This window comes from Mustelus asterias, chromosome 6 (genome assembly GCF_964213995.1).
Source record: "Mustelus asterias chromosome 6, sMusAst1.hap1.1, whole genome shotgun sequence".
NCBI classification, from domain to species: Eukaryota; Metazoa; Chordata; class Chondrichthyes; order Carcharhiniformes; family Triakidae; genus Mustelus; species Mustelus asterias.
Window position 1 is genome coordinate 129,536,907 of NC_135806.1, and position 26,896 is coordinate 129,563,802.

General features: G+C 44.7%; 1 protein-coding gene across 7 annotated transcripts in view; it reads left to right on the forward strand.

Moving 5' to 3' along the window:
• Window positions 1-25,526, forward strand: part of glra3 (glycine receptor, alpha 3) — a 166,724-nt gene extending 141,198 nt beyond the window's left edge. The window contains exons 6-9 of one of the 7 annotated variants that reach the window (XM_078215465.1): window positions 1,726-1,940; window positions 4,856-4,996; window positions 5,405-5,524; window positions 25,251-25,526. In XM_078215465.1, the coding sequence (XP_078071591.1) occupies window positions 1,726-1,940; window positions 4,856-4,996; window positions 5,405-5,524; window positions 25,251-25,526 (752 nt within the window). Of the gene's footprint in view, window positions 1-1,725; window positions 1,941-4,855; window positions 5,033-5,404; window positions 5,525-6,074; window positions 6,087-9,616; window positions 9,626-15,237; window positions 15,247-23,989; window positions 23,999-25,250 lie in introns of all 7 variants that reach the window. The other 6 variants (XM_078215468.1, XM_078215467.1, XM_078215462.1 and 3 more) reach the window with 6 other exon arrangements.
• Window positions 25,527-26,896: the final 1,370 nt, after the last annotated feature.

The following is a 26,896-nucleotide window of genomic DNA, read 5'->3' on the forward strand; positions in this document are numbered from 1 at the left end:
CCAGTTTCCAGCAGCATGGTTCATAACTCTTTTCTACTGAAGGCACCCGCAGCCCAGTTGTGACATTAATACATGGTGGCAGCATCTGTGGATCATTTGTTAAGGATCTCTGACGATGGTGAGTCAGTGGAAAACAGGCAGCTCAGCAAGACTACACTTTAAAAATGCCCGCAGCGGTGAACTGAGTGACAGATTGTTACTGGAGTTCCCCACAGTCCGAAATAGGTGCAGAGAGATATGGAGGAAGTCTGACCCCTTCCTGAGCCCCTAGATCACGTGAAGGGCCTCGACCAGGCTATGCACGAGCCTTGCCACATCAACAGTTACTGCACTGCCTCCTGAACCAAGGCTGATCCAGAAATGGCTCAGGTCAGTTTGCTATAAACACAGACATACATCCAAAGATGTGCGGATTGGGTTGATTGGCCATGCTAAATTGCCCCTTAGTGTCAGGGGATTAGCAGGGTAAATATGGGAGGTTACGGGAATAGGGCCTGGGTGGGATTGTGGTCGGTGCAGAGTCGATGGGCCAAATGGCCTCCTTCTGCATTGTAGGGATTCTATGACATAGTCAACAGCAAAACCAAAGATAATTCAACATGGTGTGGATCGATGAAGAGACCATTGGATATGCAGAGGTCCTTAGTGTCTTTGACTCCTGCTTTAGTTTGAACTGCGACACTGGTACAGAACAGAAAATGTTTTGATAGAGCCACCCAAAGGCCTGCAGCAAGGATTGATTGTTTCAAAATAATTGTTATCATAGAATCCTACAGTGCAGAAGGAGGCCATTCAGCTCATTGAGTCTGCACCGACCACAATCCCACCCAGGCCCTATCCCCATAACCCCACATATTCTCCTGCTAATCCCCCTGACACTCAGGGGCAATTTATCATGGCCAATCCACCTAACCTGCACATCTCTGGACTGTGGGAGGAAACTGGAGCCCCTGGAGAAAGCCCACGCAGACATGGGGAGAACGTGCAAACTCCACACAGGCAGTCACCCAAGGCCGGAATCGAACCTGGGTCCCTGGTGCTGTGAGGCAGCAGTGCTAATCACTGTGCCACAGTGTCACTAGGTGATGTGATCTGACATCACTAATGATGTACTCCAGCCACTCGCACAATCGCTATTTATGCTACGGTTGAAACCAAACAGAGACGGGGAGGAGGTGTAGTATAATGGTAAATATTAGATTTTAGTCCTCTGAATGTTCGACTGCATTGGTCTGTCATATTGTAGAAGTCAATGACATATTTATTTGACAGTAAATAGTCTCACAACACCAGGTTAAAGTCCAACAGGTTTATTTGGTAGCATGAGCTTTCGGAGCGCCGCTCCTTCATCAGGTGAGCCTCACCTGATGAAAAGGCAGCTCTCCGAAAGCACGTGCCACCAAATAAACCTGTTGGACTTTAACCTGGTGTTGTGAGACTACTTACTGTGCCTACCCCAGTCCAATGCTGGCAACTCCACATCATATTTATTTGAGGTGAGATTGGCGTCACTCAAAAGTGTAGGAAAGTAAAAGAAAAGCATGTACGAATGGTCAGAAATTTGTAAGAGTGGTCTCCATTATCTGTAAATATGTTCAAATAAATGTTGAGTGTTTATAAATCTCAGCATCAAGAATCTTTGAAATTATTCCAACCCAGCAACACAATAAGATAGGTCTAACATGTCTTCCCCTCTTTTCTTGTGTTCCTTTATATCTGTTTCAGGACGCTTCACGTGTATCGAAGTAAGATTCCATCTGGAGAGACAAATGGGCTATTATTTAATTCAGATGTACATTCCAAGTCTTCTCATTGTGATTCTATCCTGGGTGTCATTTTGGATAAACATGGATGCTGCTCCCGCTCGAGTAGCTTTAGGTATTACAACAGTGCTCACCATGACTACACAAAGCTCTGGATCTCGAGCTTCACTGCCTAAGGTAGGAGGTTGCATTGTTTGCTTGGAATTAGTTAACCGTGAATACATATTAAGTGGCCCGGAGTACAGCGAAGGTTTACCAGGCTGATTCCGGGGACGGCGGGACTGATGTATGAGGAGAGATTGACCAGATTAGGATTGTTTTCGCTGGAGTTCAGACGAATGAGGGGGGGATCTCAAAGAGACTTATAAAATTCTAACAGGCTAGATGCAGGGAGGATGTTCCCGATGGCGGGGGAGTCCAGAACCACGGGTCAGAGTCTGAGGATTCAGGGTAGACCATTTAGGATGGAGATGAGGGGACATTTCTTCATTACCACAGGATCTAGTTGATGCCAAAACATTGAATGTATTCAAGAGGCGGCTAGATATCACAGTTGGGGTGAATGGGATCAAAGGTTATGGGGAGAAAGCAGGATTAGGCCATTGAGTTGGATGATCAGCCATGATCGTGATGAATGGCGGAGCAGGCTCGAAGGGCCAAATGGTCTCCTCCTGCTCCTATCTTCTATGTTTCTATGTTTGTGTGTCCATTATCAATGATCTTCTCCTTGCTGAATTTCTCATCCCTGCCCATTGATCGAAAGGATGAAACAAGGGCATGCTGCATCTCCTAAGTGAGCTGAGATCAGGATTAAGATCACCACTTGCAATGAAAACTGGACCATCTGTTAAACACCGCTCACCTTTTCCTTTGAAATAAGCATGATATTAAAGCAGAAAAGAAAATTCAGAAAGTTTTTTTGAGTTAAGTTTATTTATTACTGTCACAAGTAGGCTTACATTAACACTACAATTAAGTTACTATAAAAATCTCCCTGGTCACCACACTCTGGCGCCTGTTCGGGTACACTGAGGGAGAATTTAGCATGGCCAATGCACCTAACCAGCATGTCTTTCGGACTGTGGGAGGAAACCAGAGCACCCGGAGGAAACCCAAACAGGTACAGGGAGAATGTACAGATTCCGCACAGACAGTGACCCAAGACAGGAATCGAACCTGGGTCCCTGGCGCTGTGAGGCAGCAGTGCTAACCACTGTGCCACTGTGGGTGCTCTGGTTTCCTCCAACAGTCCAAAGATGGTTAGGTAGATTGGCCAAGCCAAGTTGCCTCTTTGTGTCCAAAGATGTGACGGTTGGGTGGATTAGCCATGGTAAATGCACGGGTTTACAGGAATGGGGCAGAGGGGAGGGCCTGGGTGGGATGCTCTTTCAGGGAGTTGATGCAGACTCAATGGGCCGAATGGTCTCTTTCTGCACTGCAGGGATTCTACGATTGTAATATGATTCTATGATTCAAAACACTTTATTGCCAATTCAGTACTCTTGAAATATAGTCATATTGTAATGTCGGAATTTAGAAGATTACGGGATGGTTCGATTGAGGATTTCAAGATTTTAGAGGGAACGGAGAGGTAGTTGAGAGAAACTAGAAGTACTGATTGAGACATCTGGGGACAGAGGGAACAAGGCGTGAAAATCAGAGCCAGAAATCTTGGGAGAGAAGGTCGGAAACAATGTGACAGATAAAGAGTGGGAGATGTTTGGAACTCTCTTCCACAAACAGCAATTAAAGCGAGATTGATTGTTCATTTTAAATCTAGGATTGATAGATTTTTATTTTCCAAAGTTATTCAGGCTTACAGGGACACGATCTCCTTAAATGTTACAACAGACTAGAGGGGGGTAAATGGCCTACTCCTGTTTCGATGGGATGACGTGGCATTGCCAACGCACCAACATTGCCAAGTATAATTATCAGATGTTTAAAAGGCAAAATGGCAAAATTTGCAGTGGATCCTGATCTGTTGTAGTCAGTAAATAAGTTGCAACTCTGCAGCAAATGGTTTTGAGAGTAATTTTCCTTTCCAAAATGACAATCAAATGCATTTCTACTGAATAGAGCACTGAAACATAGAAGCTTAGACTGTAAGCGCTCCTGGCCAAACAGCTTGTGAACCCTTCTTCATTGTATGAGTCCAGTTTAAAGAAAATATTGACCGAAAACTATACACTTTGCATTCCCGAAGTTTTTGCCATGTGTGTCCTTTGTTATGGATTCTCCGTCCCTTCATGGCCTCACGGCCGAAAACAGAGAATTTGGCGCTCAGCCAAATCCCCATTCACTGCAAGGGATCGGAGAATCCCAGCTGCGGGCAAAGCTGGAGAATCCGATCCCATTAATGATCATTTATAGCCATAGGAATATGCAACAGTTGTGAAGGAGTAACATGGGGAGGCAATGGTCGAGTGGTGTTCTCACTAGACTATTAATCCAGAAACTCAGAGAATGTTCTGGGGACCCAGGTTCAAATCCCACCACGACAGGTGGTGCAATGCGAATTCAATAAAAAGTACCTGGAATTAAAAGCCTACTGATGACCATGAAACCATTGTGGATTGTCAGAAAAACCCATCTGGTTCACTAATGTTCTTTAGCGAAGGAAATCTGCTGACCTTACCCTGGTCTGACCTACATGTGACTCCAGAACCACAGCAATGTTGTTGACTCTAAACTGCCCTCAAGCAACAAGGGATAGGCAATAAATGATGGCCAGCCAGCAATGTCCATGTACCACAAGTGAATTAAAACAAATGTTAAAAGCACAGTGGGGAGGGTACATGTCACTGTCGGTGCCATGATGCCCCCTGCCCCAGGATTCACCAATTGTAGGGTTTAAAGATCCCCCACAGATGCCTGTTAGCCAATGCAATGCATGCTGAGGCAGGTATGCCCGTACTGTGATGAGGGTGAGGATTGTAGCTCTTCCTTCCCATAAACCAGAACCAACACCCGCATGAAGCTTTCATCACAAGTAAAGTTTGCTCTCGTGTGGTTGAAAGATAGCTGAGTATTCCATCCCGGGCTTGTTCAACTGCTGGCAATAAGCTGACATTTCATTCTGCTCACTACAGGTGTCCTATGTTAAGGCCATTGATATCTGGATGGCGGTCTGTCTGCTATTTGTATTCTCTGCCCTCCTGGAGTATGCAGCCGTGAATTTTGTGTCAAGACAGCACAAGGAGCTACTCCGACTACGGAGAAGGAAACGGAAGGTCAGAAACCATCTTCTTAATTTGGAGCTGGATAAGGTCGCACGCAATAGTTCCTCACCGTAACACTCCCTGATATATCACCACCGAGATCGCCAATTAATCTTTGCACCGTCAAAGTATCCAATCAGAACACATTCACAAACATAAGGCACTCATTGCAACACATACAGAAAGAACGCAGAAAGCTGGTGGCCTGTAGGACACATTGGTGGAAAGCGTCGCGTTTAAGACCCGTGCTTAATGAACGGAAGTATGACTTCTATCACAAGTCACGTTTTCTCTCGCGTAATTTTAAAGGGCTGGAAATATTTGAAAATGTTGAGGTCATTGAAGCCCTTGCGGTTGTACATGTTATTTTAATAGATTACTTTTTTGTTTCTCTTGCTTGCTCAACCATTTTGATGAAAGAATGTTGAGGGGGTGCTTGATGGAAATGAAAACATAGAAACGCTGCGACGTAGCAATGGCTTGAGAAGCAACGAACCAATATACGGGACTTTGGCTCAAATCTACAGTTCAAATTTTGGGGTAAAATGACAAGCAGATGTCCCATTTGTCATGTGATAAGCAGTGATAAATAGAGGAGTTGTCCTTTTGTTTAACCTCTTGTCTGTATCAAGTAGGAACTGTCACCCCTTGTAGTCTGTTACCTGTTCATATGTGGTAAAACGTATTCTCATCTTAAGGTACCTGTCTTGTTGAAATATTGACTTAGGTCATATTTTACTTCGCACACCCCGCCCCAAAAAGAACGGTTGACTACTGTCAAACAAAAAATAAGTTGTATTTGATATTATCTGACAACTAACTATACTTTGGGCCTGGAATGCACTGCCAAGTGAGATGGTTGAGGCAGATATGTTAGCGACATTTAAGACTTACCTGGATAGACTCATGAACAGGTGGGGAAGAGAGGGATACAGGTGGTTGGTCTGAATAGGACAATGGGATTGGCACAGGCTTGGAGGGTCGAAGGGCCTGTCCCTGTGCTGTACTGTTCTTTGTTCTCTTTGTTCTAAAGCTGTGCGCTGCAAAGCGAAATAAGATCAGAAATTGGTGGGAATGCAGAGGGCTTCAGCAACTGGAAGAGGTCCTTTAACAGCGTTCAGTTATTCCCAGAGTATCCAGGCGAGACAATAAAGAGAGTACAGTAAGAAGTCTCACAACACCAGTTTAAAGTCCAACAGGTTTATTTGGAATCACAAGCTTTCGAAAAGCTGCTCCTTCACCAGGTGAGTGGAGCCACTCAACTGATGAAGGAGTAGTGCTCCAAAGGTTTATGATTCCAAATAAGCTGGTTGGGCTTTAACCTGGTGTTGTGCGACTTCTTACTGTCCAACGCCGGCATCTCCACATCATAAAGAGAGTAAGAATTGAAACTGCCTTGATTCACATAACCAAACATCTACATCAGGTTTGGGAATGATTCTGGGAATATATTCAGCATTGAAGAGAAAAATCATAAACATGAGAAACAATAGTGAAGGAAGACAGGGAAAATCCTAATCATCGATGCTTAAAATTAATTGAAATCTGCATAAAGAAAGTGTATATTCATCACTGGAGTGTGAGGCCTGAATTGCTGCACAGATGGGGCAGCACAGTGGTTAGCACTGCTGCCTCACAGTGCCAGGGACCCGGGGTCGCTCCCAGCCTCGGGTCACTGTCTGTGTGGAGTTTACACATTCTCCACGTGTCTGTGTGGGTTTCCCCCAGGTGCTCCGGTTTCCTCCCACACTCCAAAGATGTGTAGGTTAGGTGGATTGGCCACCTTCAATTGCCCTTTAATGTCAGGGGGCTAGCAGGGTAAATACATGGAGTTACGGGGATAGGGCCTGGGTGGCATTGGTGTTGGTGCAGACTCGATGGGCCGCATGGCCTCCTTCTTCACTGCAGGGATTCTCTAATTCTAGGCGAAGGAGAGGATCCCCAGCATGTCTAAAATGGCCTTAGAGGCCTGAATCTGAAAGTCCCACCCCCCAACCAGACCCCCGTCATTTCTGCAGGGGTGGGGAGATGGGGGGATAGATCACATTGTGGACATCCACATTCCATGGAAGCAAGTGCACATTTTAAACTGCAGCTGCCTTCAGTCTGATCTGATATTCGCAAGGACAGCAAATGGCTTGCGCGCATCAAACTTAACGTAGTAAGTTGGAGAGTAAGAGTACCTCTTGGATGTAGTTCTGGGACACCTTTTGGTAAGTTCAGTTGCCATCTGGGAGAACTAGGGTTCCCTTCGGGAGAGGTCGATTCCTTTGGAATTGTTAAAATTTGGCGTGAGTGTGCATATAAGTGGATAAACACATTAGAATTGCCACGCTAATTGGGAATGTCAAACAAGCTGTCAAGGGGGTTGTCCCTGGAGCTGTCAAACTCTCAAGGAATTTCAATCGCCTGCCCTTTAAACATTTGACAAAACTATCTGCAGTATTTTTAAAAATCAGTGCTTGCTATTTCACTCTTAGATAATTCTGAAGACTAACAATATGGGATTAGCACTGCGTGAGTGATTTCACAATGTCATTATCACAGTGGGTTACGTGTCAGTTTGCAGTTTGATTGACAGCTCCAAATTCTTATTAAGTCTTTGAAGTGGGAATATGAATACAATTTTTTATAATTCATTCTTTATTAGGAATTTAAATGGGTTACAAATGACCATGGGGGCTAGGTGGTGCTGTAGGTTGGCATATATTGGCATGGATTGGGCATACGGAGTGTGTGGGAGGATGAGGGTATGTGAGGCGTGAGGGCTAAAAGGATGTATTTTATTTCATTCCTTTTTTCACAGCTGTGCCAAAGTATCAGAGAATTGAGGGGTACCTTCCCCACGAGCTGCCTCCACACTTGACAGCCACTTTGGCTGCTTCCAAACTCTTTCGTTATTTCTATGCAGCTAAAAGGAGATTCAGGCGCGCTCTCCTCGGATGTGCCAGGTCAGGTGGATGTCCTTGGGCATGATGGTGACCCACTTGGCGTGGATGGCACGCAGGTTGGTGTCCTTGAACAGCCCCACCAGGTAAGCCTCGCTGGCCTCCTGCAGGGCTATGATGGACGAGCTCTGGAAGCGCAGGTTGGCCGTGAAGTCCTGGCTGATCTCCCGCTCCAGGCGCTGGAAGGGCAGCTTGTGGATCAGCAGCTCGGTGAACTTCTGGTCCAATGCTGGCATCTCCACATCATGACTCCAGAGCCACAGCAATGTGGTTGACTCTCAGCTGCCCTGAGAAATGGCCTAGCAAGCCACTCAGTTCAAGGGCGACAAGGGATGGGCCACAAATGCTGGCCAGCCAGCGATGCCCATGTCCCACAAATGCAAAAAAATAAAGGCCTGAAACTCTAACTCCCCTGACTGAGGATAAAGACGTGGCAGACCAAGGAGTGGACACTCCAACTCTCCAAATTGAAGGACATACAGGTACAAAAGCATAGGGAATAGGAGCAGGAGCAGACAATATGACACTTTAAACATACTCTACCATTCAGTACGATCCTGTCTGACCTCTGTCCCAACTCCCCTTTCCCACCCGCTTCCATATCCCTCGATTCCTGAGAGACCAAAACTCGAGTCATAAAAACGTAATGAACAGAAACATTGTAACCACAGCTGGACAGTCCAATCCACCCAATTGATGATCGTAATGCATTGGATCTGTAAGACTAGAAACTCCGTCCGAAAACCTACCACCGAAATCGGGCCGGGCGAGATTCCCAGAACGGTAATCCCCGTTGACCTTGGGTGGGATTTTACGATCTCCGCCCGAGTAAGGCCGTAAAATCCCACCCCCCAACTCTCAAAGATAGCATGGCTGTATGTACATGGAGGCAATTATTTTCTGCCATTTTTCAAATCAGGAGTAATATTAATGGGATGGGATTAACTTCTGGGAGAGATAAACATAAGGAAAATGTAAGTGGTGTTTAAATAGTTCCGATCAAAAGAATCAAGCGACCTATCCTGGTAAATAACCCAAATTTAAAATTATGCATTAATCTTCATAATGGTTATGTTAGTGGTAATAGAAAATAATAAATTATTACTGTTAATTCATTAGTGGCATGCAAACATTGCTGACTACACCAGTATATTTTCCCATCTATAGTTTTTCTGTAGTTTTCTGATTTCAAGAAGAAATTAGATGTAGCTCTTGGGGCTTAAGGTGATCAAGGGATATGGGAGGAAGTGGGGAATCAGGATATTGAATTCGATGATCAGCCACGATCAAAATGAATGGCTGAGCAGGCTCGATGGGCCGAACGGCCTACTCCTGTTTCTAGTTTCTATGTTTCTATCTCTATTTGCCCTTGAGATGATGGTGGTGGACCCCCTTCTCCCATTCCATCTGGTGTAGGCACGTTCACTGTGCTGTTAAGATGGGAGATCCTGAACCAGTGACAGTGAAGGAACGGCGACACACTTCCAGTTCAGGATGGTCTCTGGCTTGGAAGGAATCTTTCCCATGCATTTGCTGCCTTTCATCTTCTAAGATGAACTATAAAAAGAAACGTTTGTGCTTCCCTCCACTCACATTGACTTTACGGAATTATGGAAAGTGTGAAAAATGAAATATAGCATATCCAGCTCGATGAAAAATGAACGATAGGAATCACAGCAAGGAGTCTCACAATGTCGATAGGAATCACAATATAGATAGCTAGATAGATAGCAAAATAGACAGAGAGACTGACAAAGATAGATAGAAATATGTCTGTACTTAGACAGTTTCTGATAGATAGTTAGCGATAAAGTATTTGATATTTAATACACTGTGCAATCACTACAGTTGATTGTTAAACCTTTGCAGCCATATAAATTGACATTTGGGATGATCTCAGTTCAAGCCATTTCGAGGTTCAGTCAGATGGATTTTATGTGTTGAAAATGAGTCATTGAAAAAGATGCTCGACGGGAATAATTACATAATGTCAGAAAACTTTGGAGGCAACACAAGTGGAAATAGATGTTTTGGGCCTGAATGATGTATTTTACGAATGTTAATAACTGAACACCAGAAGTGAGTGCCGGCGCTGTTACATTTGCTGCAGTAATTTGTGAGGGAATGTTCCGCACTGGATCAAATTTTTGAAAGGATTAAAAAATCAACCCATCTGGGGAACCTTTACCTTTGCAAACTGTTCCGACAGAAGAAGCCTTAAGTAGCTGCCACATATGGTGTGAACAGATGGTAGTTTTTTGTCACAGTCGATACAACTGATTATATATTTAATAGATAATATGTTTCTTCAATTTGGATTAAGCCTTGAGCAAGCATCGTCTTTCTGCCAATGTGGTTGTTTGTTTGCAATACTATCCACTTGTATTCGGGGGGCTAATTCAAGTGATCTACTGCTTCAAACAGTCCCATATTTAATCGGTTTTTCAGGCTCAGAATGAAGCACACCTCCACCAAGATTGATGTGTTGAAAAAGTAAAGGAACAGCCGCACACAAAAAAAATGCATACAAGAAAATATTTTCTCAACTCAAGCCCCATCCTCTCCGGGGATTAAGATGTGCTTTGTTTTCATTTTCTCTGGTGCTTCACTCGCAGTTTCTTTGAGCGACCGAACATTTTTCTTTCAACCTCTCTTTGTACGTTGTTGGCCTGGGCGGCACAGTGGCACAATGGTTAGAACTGCTGCCTCACAGCGCCAGGGATCCAGGTTCAATTCCTGGCTTGGGTCACTGTCTGTGCGGAGTCTGCACGTTCTCCCCATGACTGCGTGAATTTCCTCTGGGTGCTCTGGTTTCCTCCCACAGTCCGAAAGATGTGCTGGTGAGGTGCATTGGCCATGCTAAATTCTTCCTCAGTGTACCCGAACAGGTGCCGGAGTGTGACAACTAGGGGATTTTCACAGTAACTTCATTGCAGTGTTAATGTAAGCCTACTTGTGAATAATAAATAAACTTTAAAATAATTTTACTAGCCACTGCAAGCTGACTGTGACAGGAACTGAGAGACCTTTCCTGTGGTCAGTGTTTTCAGAATTTTCACACCCCACCCTCTCCCACACAACACCAACACCCAGTACTTGGTTTGGCTTGCCCAAAGGAGGCAGAGAGTGGGTATAGATGGGTCTTTTTCTAAATGGAGGTCGGTCACCAGTGGTGTGCCCCAGGGATCTGTTCTGGGACCCTTGTTGTTTGTCATTTTCATAAATGACCTGGATGAGTAAGCGGAGGGATGGGTTGGTAAGTTTGCCGACGACACGAAGGTTGGTGGGGTTGTGGGTAGTCTGGAGGGATGTCAGAAGTTACAGAGGGACATAGATAGGATGCAAGACTGGGCGGAGAAGTGGCATATGGACTTCAACCCAGATAAATGCGTAGTGGTCCATTTTGGCAGGTCAAATGGGATGAAGGTGTACAATATAAAGGGAAAGACTCTTAGTACTGTAGAGGATCAGAAGGACCTTGGGGTCCGGATCCATAGGACTCTAAAATCGGCCCCGCAGGTGGAGGAGGTGGTTAAGAAAGCGTATGGTGTGCTGGCCTTTATCAATCGAGGGATTGAGTTTAGGAGTCGGGAGATAATGATGCAGCTTTATAAGACCCTCGTCAGACCCCACTTGGAGTACTGTGCTCAGTTTTGGTCGCCTCATTACAGGAAGGATGTGGAAAAGATTGAAAGGGTGCAGAGGAGACTTACAAGGATGTTGCCTGGATTGAGTGGCATGCCTTATGAGGATAGGCTGAGGGAGCTCGGTCTTTTCTCCTTGGAGAGACGTAGGATGAGAGGAGACCTAATAGAGGTATATAAGATGTTGAGAGGCATAGATCGGGTGGACTCTCAGAGGCTTTTTCCCAGGGTAGAAATGGCTGCTATGAGAGGACACAGGTTTAAGGTGCTGGGGGGTAGGTACAGGGGAAATGTTAGGGGGAAGTTTTTCACACAGAGGGTGGTGGGCGAGTGGAATCGGCTGCCGTCAGTGGTGGTGGAGGCGAACTCAATAGGGTCTTTTAAGAGACTCCTGGATGAGTACATGGGACTTAATAGGATGGAGGGTTATAGGTAGGCCTAAAAGGTAGGGATATGTTCGGCACAACTTGTGGGGCCGGTTTTGTGCTGTAGTTTTTCTATGTTTCTACTCTGCCCCATAGCAGCACTGGGCACCATTTTGCCCATCTTCTCGAAAAGGGAATGTAGTTAGATTAATCACTGCACATCGAGTGTCACTGCAGGTGTAGGGAGTGAGACATACAAATGTGAAGGTGCATGTTTGGTGCAGTTTAAATTTCCATTCTCTTCAACTGAAAAGACAATCTAGCTGATTTTAAAGGGACAACGCTTTTGCTCTCACACATTTTCTATTATCACCCAGATTATTTTCATCCTCATTAACCCATTGACATGGCATGTAAAGGGTTAAACATTCATTTATAGAATCATATAATCCCTCACACCTGACTTTACCATGTTTTCGTGCCCCAGCAACGGGCGTGAGGTAATGGTAAAATCAGGCCCATTGAGTCCATACCCAGCAAAAGCAGCTGCAATGTCATTTGAATCGAGGTGATAAACTTGCACCTTACTTTCAATAGCTTTTAATTTTAGTTTCTGACTCTATCACATGCAGCTCACATGGGTTTGTCCCCAGGCAGATTTAACATGCATGGCAGCACAGTGGTTAGCACTGCTGCATAACAGCACCCGGGACCCGAGTTCAATTCCAGCCTTGGGTGACTGTGCGGAGTTTGCATGTTCTCCCCTTGTCTGCGTGGGTTTCCTCTGGGTACTCTGATTTCCTCCCACACTCCAAAGATGTGCAGGATAGGTGGATTGTCCATGCTAAATTGTCCCTTACTGTCCCAAGATGTGGAAGTTAGGAGGATTAGTGGGGTAAATGTATGAGGTTATGGGGATTGGGGGGTGGATGGGCCTGGGTAAGATGCTCTGTCAGAGAGTCGGTGCAGAATTTTTAAAGTTTATTTATTAGTCACAAGTAGGCTTACATTAATACTGCAGTGAAGTTACTGTGAAAATCCCCTAGTCGTTACACTCCGGCACCTGTTTGGGTACACTGAGGGAGAATTTAGCATGGCCAATGTACCTAACCAGCACATCTTTTGGACTGCGGGAGGAAACTGCGCTGTGAGGCAGCAGTGCTAACCACTGTGCCACCATGTCACCCTGACTTGATGGGCCAAATGGTCTCCTTCTGCATTGTAGGGACTCTATGATTCTATGACTTGTCTCCAGGCAGATTTCAAAAGGCGTCACCTTCGTCACTCCAAGTTACTTTGAATTAAAGGAAGACAGTTTAAAACATATGCATCTTATAAAGTCAGGCATTCATAACAACACCTGATAGCTCCTTCACATTCTAAATGCTATCTTTATAATGGGTCATGTCCACCTGAATTGATTCTCAGGCTCTTCCAAGCTGTGAAATAAGTTCAATAAACCTGATAAACTGTTCATTTGTCTGATTCAGCAAGCTGTTCATATTCTGTTCTGAGTTGGAATGAAATCAGGGGTTGTGCTATCACACTGCAGCAGGAGAGGCAGTGGATTAGGACCAGTAACCCAGAGACCCAGAGTAATGCTCTCCCATCACAGCAGATGATGCAATTTGAATTCAATAAAAATCTGGAATTAAAAGTCTAATGATGACGATTGTCATAAAAGCCCATCTGGTTCACCAATGTCTCTTACGGCAAGAAATCTGCCGGCCTTACGGTCTGACTTTCTGTGACTCCAGGCCCACAGAAATCATAGAATCCCTACAGTGCAGAAGGAGACCATTCAACCCATCAACAACAATCCCACCCAGGTCCTATCCTCGTAACCCCACACAGTTACCCTGCCAATCCTGGGGCAATGGGGCAATTTGGCATGGCCAATCAACCTAACCTGCACATCTTTAGTGTGTGGGAGGAAACCGGAGCACCCAGAGGAAACCCACGCAGACACTGGGAGAATGTGCAAACTCCACACAGACAGTGACCCGAGGCCGGAATTGAACCCGGGTCCCTGGTGTTGTGAGGCAGCAGTGCTAACCACTGTGCCGCCCATGTGGTTGAGTCTTAACTGCTCTCCAAAATTGCCTAGTAAGCCATTCAGTTCAATGACAATTTGGGCTGGGCAATAAATGCTGGCCTCGCCAGTGATGCCCACATCCCATAAACAAATAAAAAGCCTTCCCAGAAATTCCACTGTGCTATTGAAGTCAAGGTGATATCTAGTTGAAAGTGAGTGGCTTGATGCCTCTGCTTCAATAGCAGGCAGGTGAATGCCGGATGAAGCGGTTCCACGTTGATAGACGAATGTCCCATTTCATCATTTTCAGCATGCATCTTGAAGTCTGCTGGCCCATTAACTGATTGTGCAAGTTGCTGGAAGACATTGATGTAAATGAGATCATTAGTTATCTGGTGTTAACCTTAGAAAACACATGGAATATGCAGTCTGAATGGGTTTTTTTCTCTACAATTCACGAAGAGACAAGTCTACAGTCTCTTTTGGTAAACTTGCGAAAGGGGATTGACGGGACAATGCAGGTGATCATTTCTTGTCCATTGGGATGTGGCCGGTGAAATAAGAAAGCATTACAGCTTTTGTGAGGTGAACTCTGTCAGTGGTTGAGTTGAGAATTGAGTTGGCGATTCCATGTTGGAAGCAGCAGTCAGAGAATTGGGATGATGATATCCCATCACAATCTCCGAGCAGAATGGCAACTTCAATGGGGATCAATGGGGAATGGGTGGATTTGGACCTGATTGTACTATTGATCAGAAACTCACTGGGAGGGTAAGGATTGGGAATTCATTTATCCACTCTGTTTTATCTCATCCTCTTTTAAAAGTGCAGTTGTTTTATGGTTCCAAAGGCATTAAGAGGATCTCAGCATCTCACCTAAGTGATAATCCCTTGTGGCTGAGCTTTGAGATTGGGTGCTGACATATTATTTCTCCAAGTGTGGCCTTCACAGCCTAACTTAATTTCATAGAGTTGTAGAGTTTTACAGCACAAAAAGAGGCCCTTTGGCCCATTGTCTGTTTAATTCTCAGGATATGGGCATCACTGGCAAGGCTAGAATTCATTGCCCATCGCTAGGTGGTGAGCCACCGCCTCAAACTATTTCAGTCCACATGGTGAAGCCACTCCCATAGCCCCGCTTGATGTGGAGTTCCAAGATGCTGACACAGTGTTGGTGAACTGACGTTGATATGTTTCCAAGTTGGAGTGGTGTGTGACCTGCTGGGGAACTTGGAGTTGATGGTGACCACCATCGTCAGAGACGTCACAGGTCTGGGTGTTGCTTGTCAAGGAGGCTTGATGCAATTTGCAATGGGAGCACTTTACAGCAAGAGGATCAAGAGGGAGAACGCCAGCTGATATTACCTCTCTCTAAGTCAATGGTACAAAAAACAATTCCGAAGGTTCCAACGCACACCCAGGAATGAATTATTAATTGGGCTTAGAAGCTTCTAAATCTTATTAGTCAGCACCATATTAGATATTGCCAAGTGGGCTAACAGGGACGGCACATCAGGGTTCTTCCTTTTTAACAATACATTTCTGTGGGACAATGATCAGATTTTGATCAATGATCAGAGGACCAAAGGTGTGCGGGTTAGGTTAATTGGCCATGCTAAACTGACCCTTAGTGTCAGGGGATTGGTAGGGTAAATGTGTGGGGTTATAGGAATAGGGTCTGGATGGGATTGTGGTTGGTGCAGACTCAATGGGCCGAGTGGCTTCCTTTTGCACTGTAGGGATTCTATGATTCTATGATTGGTAAATTAACGCCAGTGAAATCAATAAACTATTAACAGAAGGACTCTGTTCAGAAGTGTCAAACAATTATTGTTCTTTGAGATTTTTTTAATGTCTTTTCCATTCTCCTCAAAATGAAGCTGTGGGATATTCACGAACAGATCAATGGTTTGTCTGAAATTCCTCTCTCGTGTGCTTTGGCACGGTTACTGAATCTACTCCTTGGAATAATTGACACTTCCCATCAAAGGGCGGAGAGAAGAATTGGAGACAAATACCTGGAGGGTTGCCTACATCTCCAGCACAGAGGCAACTTTTTCACTTTAGGGTCGTCACAGAGGGAGGCGATCAGCCATACACACAAAGCAAAATTCCCTTTGCAAACTTTAACCATATCTTTATCAATGTTGGTCAATAGGCTTTGACTATTAATAACACGTTCAACACCCAATCCTCCTCCTTCTTGACAAGTCTTGGAGTGTTGTGTCCAGTTTTGGTCACCCCGTCATGAGAAAGACATCGATAAACCGGAAAGAGTGCAAAGCTGATTTACGAGGATGTTGCCAGGACTGGTGGGCCCGAGTTATAGGGAGAGGTTGGCCAGACGAGAGCTTTCTTCCTTGGAATGTAGGAGAATGAGGGGTGACCTTATTGAGGTGTATAAAATCACGAGGGGCATAAATAGGATGAACTCATATCGTCTTGTTCCCAGGGTAGGGGAGTTGAAAACCAGAGGGCACAGGTTTGAGGTGAGAGGGGAAAGATTTAAAAGGGACCTGAGGGGCAACTTCTTCATGCAGAGAGTGGTGCGGATATGGAATTTGCTGCTGGAGAAAGTGGTTGAGGCAGGTACAATAGCAACATTTAAAAAGCACTTGGATAGGTGCATGGATGGGAAAGGATTAGAGGGATATGATTCAAACGCAGGCAATTGGGACTAGCTGGGAGGGGCACCATGGTCGGCATGGACCGGTTGGGCCGAAGGGCCTGTTTCCGTTCGGTATTGCTCTATGATTCTTTGATTCTCAATGCTCTGCCTGCTCAGACGATAGTTTCTTACCATTGACTGCAGCAGGTCCAAGCCGCTGCTTTATATTCACACTCTGCAGCATGCTCAGAGTATAAACGATTCATCCATGTTCACCTGTACCATTCCTGGTGATTTGCTAACCATATTTGAGATAGTAAATTATTAATGTATCTTACTCCTATTCCAGACTGTTGCCCAGGTTGTTTTAACTTATCCTAGGTCCATCATTTCTTCACCTGATAGTAACCTTGTGAGACTGTTCGATAAATCAGTTCAGTTCATACATTGACTTTGCATATTAATTTTTCTTATTATGGCAAGCAAACTTTCCCAGTATTCCTTCCTAACAGATTAGCTGCTCATTATGCCCTCATCCCATTCTCCTTCTCATTGATAACGTGCGTAACAAGGATTTGTTCTCTTTGGAGCAGAGAAGGCAAGAAAACCAATCAAAGTCAATAGCTCCTCACAAGACAGCCCCCTACCCTAGGAAGCCACCGAGTCAACATTTGTTGCACTCTCTCCAAGGCAAGTGTATGCTTCCTTAGGCGAGAAGACCAAAATGATACACCAATAGTGTACAGCGACTGGGTGTGCTCACAACAAAGGTCAAAGCAATTCATTAGCACCCGGGTTCGAATCCCGCCACGACAGATGGTAGAATTTAAATTCAGTAAAAAAAATCTGGAATTAAGAATCTAATGATGACCATGAAACCATTGTCGAATGTTGGAAAAACCCATATGGATCACAAATGCCAGCCAGCGATGCCCTTGTCCCACAAATAAATTGAAAGAAAAACCACAGGAATGAATGAGCCGGTCCATTGCTGATATTGGCACATACCATGCATACTCCTTCCTACCCTATTTCAAGCAATCTTATTGATAGAACCGTGTGAGGAATTGATTTTGCAGCTGTTTTTATACCGCAATGTAAGGCAATTTAAAATGTAATTGTTGCTGGTTCTCCTTATGTTAATAAGCACCTAGTTCAATATGAAAATGGCCACAGTCCTGCTGTTTTACCCCTGCAAATGCATGTGGCTCAGTACGAATTAACATTTAATGTGTCACCCCCTTATTTTTTTTTCAGCGACTCATTCCTACCCACTGAATAAACTGTGCCTAACAATCTGTCGGGACCTGCTCCAATCTTTCATTAATCAGTGAGGGGAGATATTCAAATAAGTCTAAATTGACAGCAATGAGCCGAGCAAAGTCTCCAAGGTCTCAAAGTTATTTGGTGCAACATGACATTGAAGACTCCCAGAGATGTTAAGTCAGTGACATGTGGCACTCCTCTCAGAGAGGACTGGACTTAGCGGTAGGAGACAGAGGGTGGTGACAGACACCTGCTTTAGTGACTGGAGGCCAGTGTCCAGTGGCATACCACAGGGATCCATGCTGGGCCCCCTATTGTCCGTCATTTATATAAATGACATAGATGACTGTGTGGGGGATAGGATCAGTAAGTTTGCCAATGACACAAAGATTGGCTAGGTGGTTAACAGTGAGGTTGAGTGTCTTGGGTTACAGGAAGATATAGACGAGATGGTCAAATGGGCGGATAAGTGGCAGATGGAATTTAACCCTGAAAAGTGTGAGGTGATGCACTTTGGAAGGAGTAATTTGACAAGGAAGTATACAGTGAAGGGTCTGAGACTGGGAAGTCCCAAAGAACAAAGGGACCTTGGCTTGTTTGTCCATAGATCTCTGAAGGCGGAAAGGCAGGTTAATAGGGTGGTGAAAAAGGCATATGGCACACTCGCCTTTATCAATCGGGGTATAGATTACAAAAGCAGAGAGGTCATGATGGAGTTCTATAGAACTTTAGTGAGGCCACAGCTGGAGTACTGTGTGCAGTTCTGGTTGCCACATTATAGAAAGGATGTGATTGCACTGGAAGGGGTGCAGAAGAGATTCACCAGGATGTTGCCTAGAATGGAACATTTGAGTTATGAAGAAAGGTTGGATAGGCTTGGGTTGTTTTCTCTGGAGCAAAGTAGATTGAGGAGCGACCTGCTTGAGGTGTTCAAGATTATGAGGGGCATGGACAGAGTGGATAGGGAGCAGCTGTTCCCTTAGTTGAAGGGTCAGTTATGAGGGGACACAAGTTAAAAGTGAGGGGTGGGAGGTTTAGGAGGGATTTGAGGAAAAATGTTTTTCCTCAGAGGGTGGTGACGGTCTGGAATGCGCTGCCTGGGAGGGTGGTGGAGGTGGAACGTCTCACGTCCTTTAAAAAATACCTGGATGAGTCTTTGGCACGTCATAACATTCAAGGCTATGACCAAGTGCTGGCAAGTGGGATTCGGTGGGCAGGTCAGGGTCTTTCTTGCATCGGTGCAGACTCGATGGGCCAAAGGGCCTCTTCTGCACTGTAGGATTCTGTGGTTCTGTGACTGATAGATACCCATGAGCCAAGTCATTGAGTGTATTTAAGACAGAGATATGTAGGTTCCTGATTGGTAAGGGGATCAAAGGTTATGGGGAAAAGGCGGGAAAATGGGGTTGAGAAACTTATCAGCCATGATTGAATCATAGAATGTCATAGAATGCCTATAGTGCAGAAGGAGGCCATTCGGCCCATCGAGTGTGAACCGACCACAATCTCACCCAGGCCCTATTCCCGTGACCCCATATTTTTTCCCCTGCTAATCCCCCTGACACTAGGGTCAATTTAACATGGCTAATCCACCTAACAGGCACATCTTTCGACTGTGGGAGGAAACCAAAGCACCTGGAGGAAACCCATGCAGACAAGGGGGAGAACGTGCAAATTCCACACAGACAGTGACCTGAGGCCGGAATTGAACCCAGGTCCCTGGTGCTGTGAGGCAGCAGTGCTAACCACTGTGCCACCGTGCCGCCCACTATGGCATAGTAGTCTTGATGGGCCGGATGGCCTCTTTCTGCACTGCCAGGATTCTATGATTCTAAGTAAAATTTGGACTATTTGTGTTCAAAGAGAGCAATCAAGATGAGTCACGCATAGTCTCAGAGTTCTACTCAGTTAATTCCTTCCATTACCAAAAAAATGCAGCATGATTTGAAAATAAGTCTTGTTCAAATGCTTCCTCGTACGGAATGAATTTCTTTCCCCCCCCCCTCACCAGCCCTCCCCCACCTCATTTTCACCCTCAGCATCTGGAACATTTTATTTGGGATCACCAGAGGGCGATAGAGCTTTGTCTGAGTTCAGTACAACCAGTGGAGACAGCGAGCAGCTCCCCTCAAACCTAGGGCCACGAACAATTCAAATCGCTCAAATTTGCAAGTCACGGGTGAATGTAATTGGAACCCCTGCTTTGGGGTTTGGTGACAGGAGAGGTACCTTAGGGAATTGTGTCTGATTTGAGGAGCAGAATATGAGATTTTTTTTTTCACCCAAATGTGAAGTATGTGGTAGATCTCACCCCCTCCCCCTTGTGTCGACTCATTCTGTTTCTTGTCCCCGTTGAGTGTCTCGGTGTCAACACTGACTCATTTTATGCTCTCAAATCGTTCTTTTGTGATCTGACTGGAGCTCCGCCGATTTTGCATGTGCTGTTAGATTCGTGTGGCTGTCGGTACTGATTTCATGCGGAAAAAAAAGAGACAGTGGTTGTTTTCCAGTTGAAAGTGCTTGCAAAGTATGGCTTAATGTGCTGTGATCAGTAACGTAACAGGACCTGTCATCAATTCTGACAAATAGAAGAAACTGTTCCGACCAGGACGCGAAAAATTGAAAACCAAACACGTCCGTCTTTTCTAAAATGATATTTAAAGTTCCGGATATGAATCAATTTAAAGACACCTTTTGTTTTGGTTTAGTTAGCAGCTCTACTGTCGATTTGGTCCGGCTTAAATCAATATAGAGCTGTTGCCATTGAATCTGGGTAAGAAAGTCTATGGTTATGTGAGTGGTTAAGGACTTTTGGATTGAAACTGCCCTTGTATGATAACAATATCTCCGTATGAATTCATTCCTGTTATTTCAATAAGCATGTTAAAGTAACATCGAATTCATAGGGTTGTGTTAACACATTTGTTATTATGTGGCACGGCAGCATTTCAACTTCCACATCATTGATTTCCTCCCCACTTTCTTTATTTCTATTCCTTTGCACCCTGTTTGTACTATAAACCACTCCCAAAGCAAGAGGGCAGACAGAACAAAGAGCACTACAGCACAGGAACAGGCCCTTTGGCCCACCAAGCCTATGCCAATACATGACGCCTTTCTAAACTTAAAGGCCTTTTACCTCCAAACGGTCCGTATCCTCCTATTCCCTGCCTATTCATGTATCCGTCAAGATACCTCTTAAAAGTAGCTGTTGTATCTGCTTCTACCACCTCCTCTGGCAGCGCATTCCAGGCACTTATCACCCTCTGTGTTAAAAAAAGAGTCATACCCCATTAGCCACCCTTCTAAGTGGATGGTGTGAGGTATGGAATCAGAGAAGCATAGAATCTCTACAGTGCAGAAAGAGGGCATTCGATTCATCGAGCCTGTGCCTACAACAATCCCACCCAGGAGCTATACCCGTCATCCCATGTATTCACCCTGCTAGCTCCCACTGACGCTGAGGGGCAATTTAGCATGGCCAATGCACCTAATCCGCACATCTTTGGACTGTATGCTAGAGCACTGTTGAGGGATTCGTCTACCCAACTCATCCCCTCTCTCTAGAATGGCTGGGCCATCTCCGCACAACCTGGCTGATCTCTACGCATGTTCATCAGGCCACCTTGAGATGCAGCAGAATGATGTAGAAACCATTCTGAAAGAATACATAGAATGAACAGCACACACTCAAGCCATTTGATTCAAATGGTCTGTATCTGTGTCAATGCTGCACGTCTCAAACCTTGTCACCATACCCTCCCACTCCTTTCCCCTTATCTAGCTTTCCCGTTAGTACATCCATATTTCCCTGTTTTGTGATAACATGTTCTGCTTTCTCACCACTCACTGGGTAAAAGAAAATGCTCTTGAATTCCTGACTGAATTTATTAGTAACTGTCCTATGTTGATAACCGCTAGTTTTGGATCCCCCCCACCCCCTACATGTGGAAATGTCTTTCCTCAAACCTACCCCGACCTTACCTTTTCATAAAGGTCAGTCATCAGCCATCACCTTTCGAGAGAAATGAGCTCCAGCAACCTATAACTCCCAACTGTGTCAACATTTGAACATTTGGAAGTGACCTCTATAGCTTTGTTTTGACTCATTATGTTTTGTTTTCCCACCCTTTGTGAACAAACAAAACTATTGGAGCCCAATCCATTACACAAATGGACCACATGCCATGGTACCATGGAAAAGCCCAATCTGGTCCTTTATCTGTGCTGAGTTCATAGAGTCATAGGCCGGAATTTTACCACCACGTCCACCCCGGAATCGGGGTGGGTGTGGCTCACAGAACAGAATTCTCCGTTGGCCTCGGGCGGGATTTTACGAACCTTACCCGAGCGAGGTCATAAATATTGGCCATAGAGTCATAGAGGGTTACAGCATGGAAACAGGCCCTTCGGCCCAACTTGTCCATGTCACCCTTTTTCTTTCAACCAGTGAGCTAATCCCAATTGCCTGCGTTTGGCCCATATCCCTCTATACCCATCTTAAGTTTAGTTGAACTTCAACAGAATGATATGAAGAGTGACAACAGGGTTCTATCACTGCCTTGGAACCAGAAAACGTGGATGAGTTGGTGCTGTAGGAGATTAATGGGAGTTAAAATTATAGGGATAAAATATAGGCACGATTTAGAAATTACAAATCCTACTTCTGCTCTCCGGACTATTAGATTTGGGAATAATCTGTTATAAATATCATCGATTTACCGAACAACCCCTGATGATTAATTAATTCTCTTAATTTTTAAAAATCACATAACATAAGAATTTTTTTTAAAATTCATTCATGGGATTTGCGCAAGAGCAACATTTATTGTCCATTCCTAAATGTCCTTGAGAAGAATTTCCCATCATGATTTCAATCAAGATAAAGGCAGGTAAAAGAGGAAAGGATATAGGAAGGAGAGGGGGCCTTTCAGCCATCGTTTAGATCATGGTTGATTTGCATCTTAGCCCCATCTCAGCTTCACCTAACTGCATAGGTTACAATCACCCTCGATTCCCTTGTCAAATAATAATTTTTCAGTCGCGGGTTTGACAGCTTCAGTTCACGGCCCCCAGCTCAAGCCTCAACAACGTTGAGTGCCATTAGCTATGGGGCGGCATGGTAGCACAGTGGTTAGCACTGCTGCCTCACACCGCCAGGGACCTGGGTTCGATTCCCTGCTTGGGTCACTGTCTGTGTGGAGTTTGCACATTCTCCCCATGTCTGCATGGGCTTCCTCCTGGTGCTCCAGTTTCCTCCCACACTCTAAAGATGTGCGGGTTAGATTGAATGGCCATGCTAAATTGCCCATAGTGTCAAGGGGTTAGCAGGGTAAATATGTGGGGTTGTGGGAATAGGGCCTGGGTGGGAATGTGGTCGGTGCAAACTTGATGGGCCGGATAGTCTCCTTCTGCACAGTAGGATTCTATGATAACAAGTTTTTTTGGCGGAGAGATTTCCAGATTTCCGCTACCCTATCCTGGAAGAGATGCTCCTTGGCATCTAGCCGAGCTCCAAGTTTAAGGTTGGCCTGGACTCCACAGCCAAATGAAATGCTTGTGATTCTCTAATGACCATTGAACATCCCAAGCGAAATGAGTCTCGGACCAGTCCTGGAAGACATGTTCAAGTGTTAGAGAGATGTAGAACTCAATAATACTACTTGCCAGCTTCTGGAGAGAGAGATAGAGATAGAGGGAGAGAGAGCTTACAAGACTGTATCAGAAGTGGGTGAGATAGACATATTGTGCAGTTGAGAGGTATGCTCTGTGCCTGGGCTTCTGTTGTGTCATCGCAATGTCAACATTGCAACTGGACTGATTTCAGCCTTCAGAATCATTTCCATGATTTAGCGCTGAGTTTTCAATGAGATTTCAACCGTACTTCAATAAATACACATACTCAAAAATATTGAAATGACTCAATATTGATAGTTTGATTTTCCTTTGCCATCTAACCACTGACTAATACTGACTAAGGCTAAAAGCAAACAATATACAATGTCAAATATAAATGGAGAGAAACCTGCTTTAAAAAAATCGAAGGGTTAAACTGAAATATGCCACCGAAAAACATCAGTTAGAAATGGAAAATAAAATTCTTGGATAAGATTATGGACAAAGTGTGGAAATGTGACAGACAGGAGCGGTTTGCATAAACACATAATTTCTGAAAATTAGACTTATTGTTATTATTCGTTCATGGGATGTGGGCATTGTTGACTGGGCCAGCAATGGGAGGGCATTTTTGTTAAGAGTCAACCACATTGCTGTGGGTCTGGAGCCACATGTAGGCCAGACCAGGTACGGACGGCAGATTTCCCTTCCTGAAGGACATGAGTGAACCAGATTGGTTTTTACAGCAATCGACAATGGTTTCAGACTCACCATTCGAATTCTAATTCCAGTTTTCTTTATTGAATTCAAATTTAACCATCTGCGGTGGTAGAATTCGAACCCAGGCCCCCAGAGCATTAGCCCGGGTTTCTGGATTACTAGTCCAGCAACAATGCCACTACGCCATCGCCTCCCCTAAGCTATAACACAGGACAGAATGTCCCATAAATTGTATTTCTGATGGTTTGAATTTTTTTTTAAAACAAGCAGGGGAGGAGATGGCCTAGCGGTGTTATCAGTATGGATGGCACGGTGGCACAGTGGTTCGCACTGCTGCCTCACAGCATCAGGGACCCAAGTTCCTGGCTTGGGTCACCGTCTGTGTGGAGTCCGCACGTTCTCCCCGCGTCTGCATGTGTTTCCTCCGGGTGCTCCGGTTTCCTCCCACAGTCCGAAAGACGCGCTGGTTAGGTGCATTGGCCATGCTAAATTCTCCCTCAGTGTACCCGAACAGGCACCGGAGTGTGGCAACTCGGGGATTTTCACAGTAACTTCATTGCAGTATTAATCTAAGCCTACTTGTGACTAATAAATTAACCTTACTTTATGACTATTAATCCAGAAACTCAGCTAATGTTCTGGGGATCCGGGTTCGAATCCCGCCACGGCAGACGGTGAAATTTGAATTCAATTACAAAAAATCTGGAATTAAGAATCTCCTGATGGCCATGAAACCATTGTCAGAAAAACCCATCTGGCTCACTTTAGGGAAGGAAATCTGCCATCCTTACCTGGTCTGGCCAACGTGTGACTCCAGAACAACAGCAATGTGGTTGACTCTCAACTGGCCCCTGGGCAACTAGGGATGGGCAATAAATGCTGGCCAGCCAGCGATGCCCATCCCCCATGAATACATTTTAAGAAAAATTAAATAGAAATCTTTCTGCACCTCCTTTGGGGAAAAGAGTAGTTCAGAATTGTAGATTGGCATCCTGTGGCAGTAATGTTGTTTTTATGCCACACATTGGTCTGGAGTTAACCTGAACACTTTGCTCCCTTCACAGGACGATGAAGTGAGAGAAAGTCGCTTTAGCTTCACCGCATATGGGGTGGGACCTTGCCTACAATCGAAAGACGGAGTCACTGCTAAAGGGGCAATCAACACATCCCAGCCTGCACCAAAAAACCAAGACGATATGAGAAAACTCTTCATTGACAGAGCCAAGAAGATCGATACAGTAGCACGGGCCGGCTTTCCTCTGGCCTTTTTAATCTTCAATATTTTCTATTGGGTCATCTACAAAATCCTTAGGCATGAGGACATACACCAACAGCAATAGTCGTAGGCCCCAAGCAGATATCATTCTCAGCATACGTCAGTAACAAAAGTATCATCGAGAGGGATCTTAGTGTAATAATGAGGTCACGTGGGGCCAGGATTCATTTTAAATACACTGAGCTGCGATATTGGATAGAACTATGCAAATCTAAAGAGGAACCCAAATGAATAATATTAGATTAGTTATCCAAGGCTTTCTGCATTTTCACATCGCACAGAGTACTTGGGAAAGGGACTTTTCACATGGGCGAAAACATTACCAAGTAAAATATTGACTGAAATAAATATGTTAATAGTTCTCCTTTCTTGTTTTAATGTCTTGAGCTGACTGCTTCCAATTTGAAGATAGCAATAAATAAATTACAGCAGACATATTAGATGGAATTGTTGTGGAAAAAAAACAATTATCTGGGAGAGAGAGCAAGTAATTGGAAGCACGCAGTATATTTTCCAGTCATAACCTATTTTCTTTTTATCGTCCAAATTTAATTCAAATGGGGAATCAGAAAGCAATTTCTCTGCTGACATGATAACGTGCTTATTCATCCATCCAGTTTCACCCCTTTGCCCTTTTTGCTACATTTCTTTTTTAGATAACACAGCACCTCCTTATCTAATCAACTCCTTCCATTTGGAAGTGTTGAATTGGATTTTTGGTGGTGGTGGGGGGGAGGGGGGGGGGGGGTTTGTACAGGGCTTCCATTTCTATGTATTCAAATAATCGCCTCTGTCAGGCGAACACTTGTCGCAAATGTACTGAAAAATAAGAGTCTTGCCTGTCAAATAATGAGCAAGGTTTAAGATCTCCCAGCTCCGACCCGTCCCGAATTGTCACTCACTGGGCATCTATTGAAGGATGAAGGTTAGAACTCTATAACAGACTTGGGAGTTGATCTTGTCAATCAATCTGTGGAACTCTTTGCCGCAGAAGGTTGTGGAGGCCAGATCATTGAGTGTCAGAGATAGATAGGTTCTTGATTAATAAGGGGATCAGGGGTTATGGGGAAAAGGCAGGAGAATGGGGATGAGAAAAATATCAGCCATGCTTGAATGGCGGAGCAGACAGGTTGGGCCGAATGGCCTAATCCTGCTCCTATGTCTTATGGTCTTACGGTCTTATCACTAAAGGTAAATGCAAAATACTGCGGATGCTGGAATCTGAAACAAAAACAGAAAAATGCTGGAAAATCTCAGGAGGTCTGACAGCATCCGTGGAGAGAGAGAGTAGAGCCAACATTTCAAATCTGGATCACCCTTTGTCAGAGCCAATCACTAAAGGGCAGGTTCTCAGGAAGAAGGAACGATGAGGGAGCGGGTGGAGGGGGAGAGGAAAATTTCAAATTCACGCCACATTGTTTGCACTTTCCAATC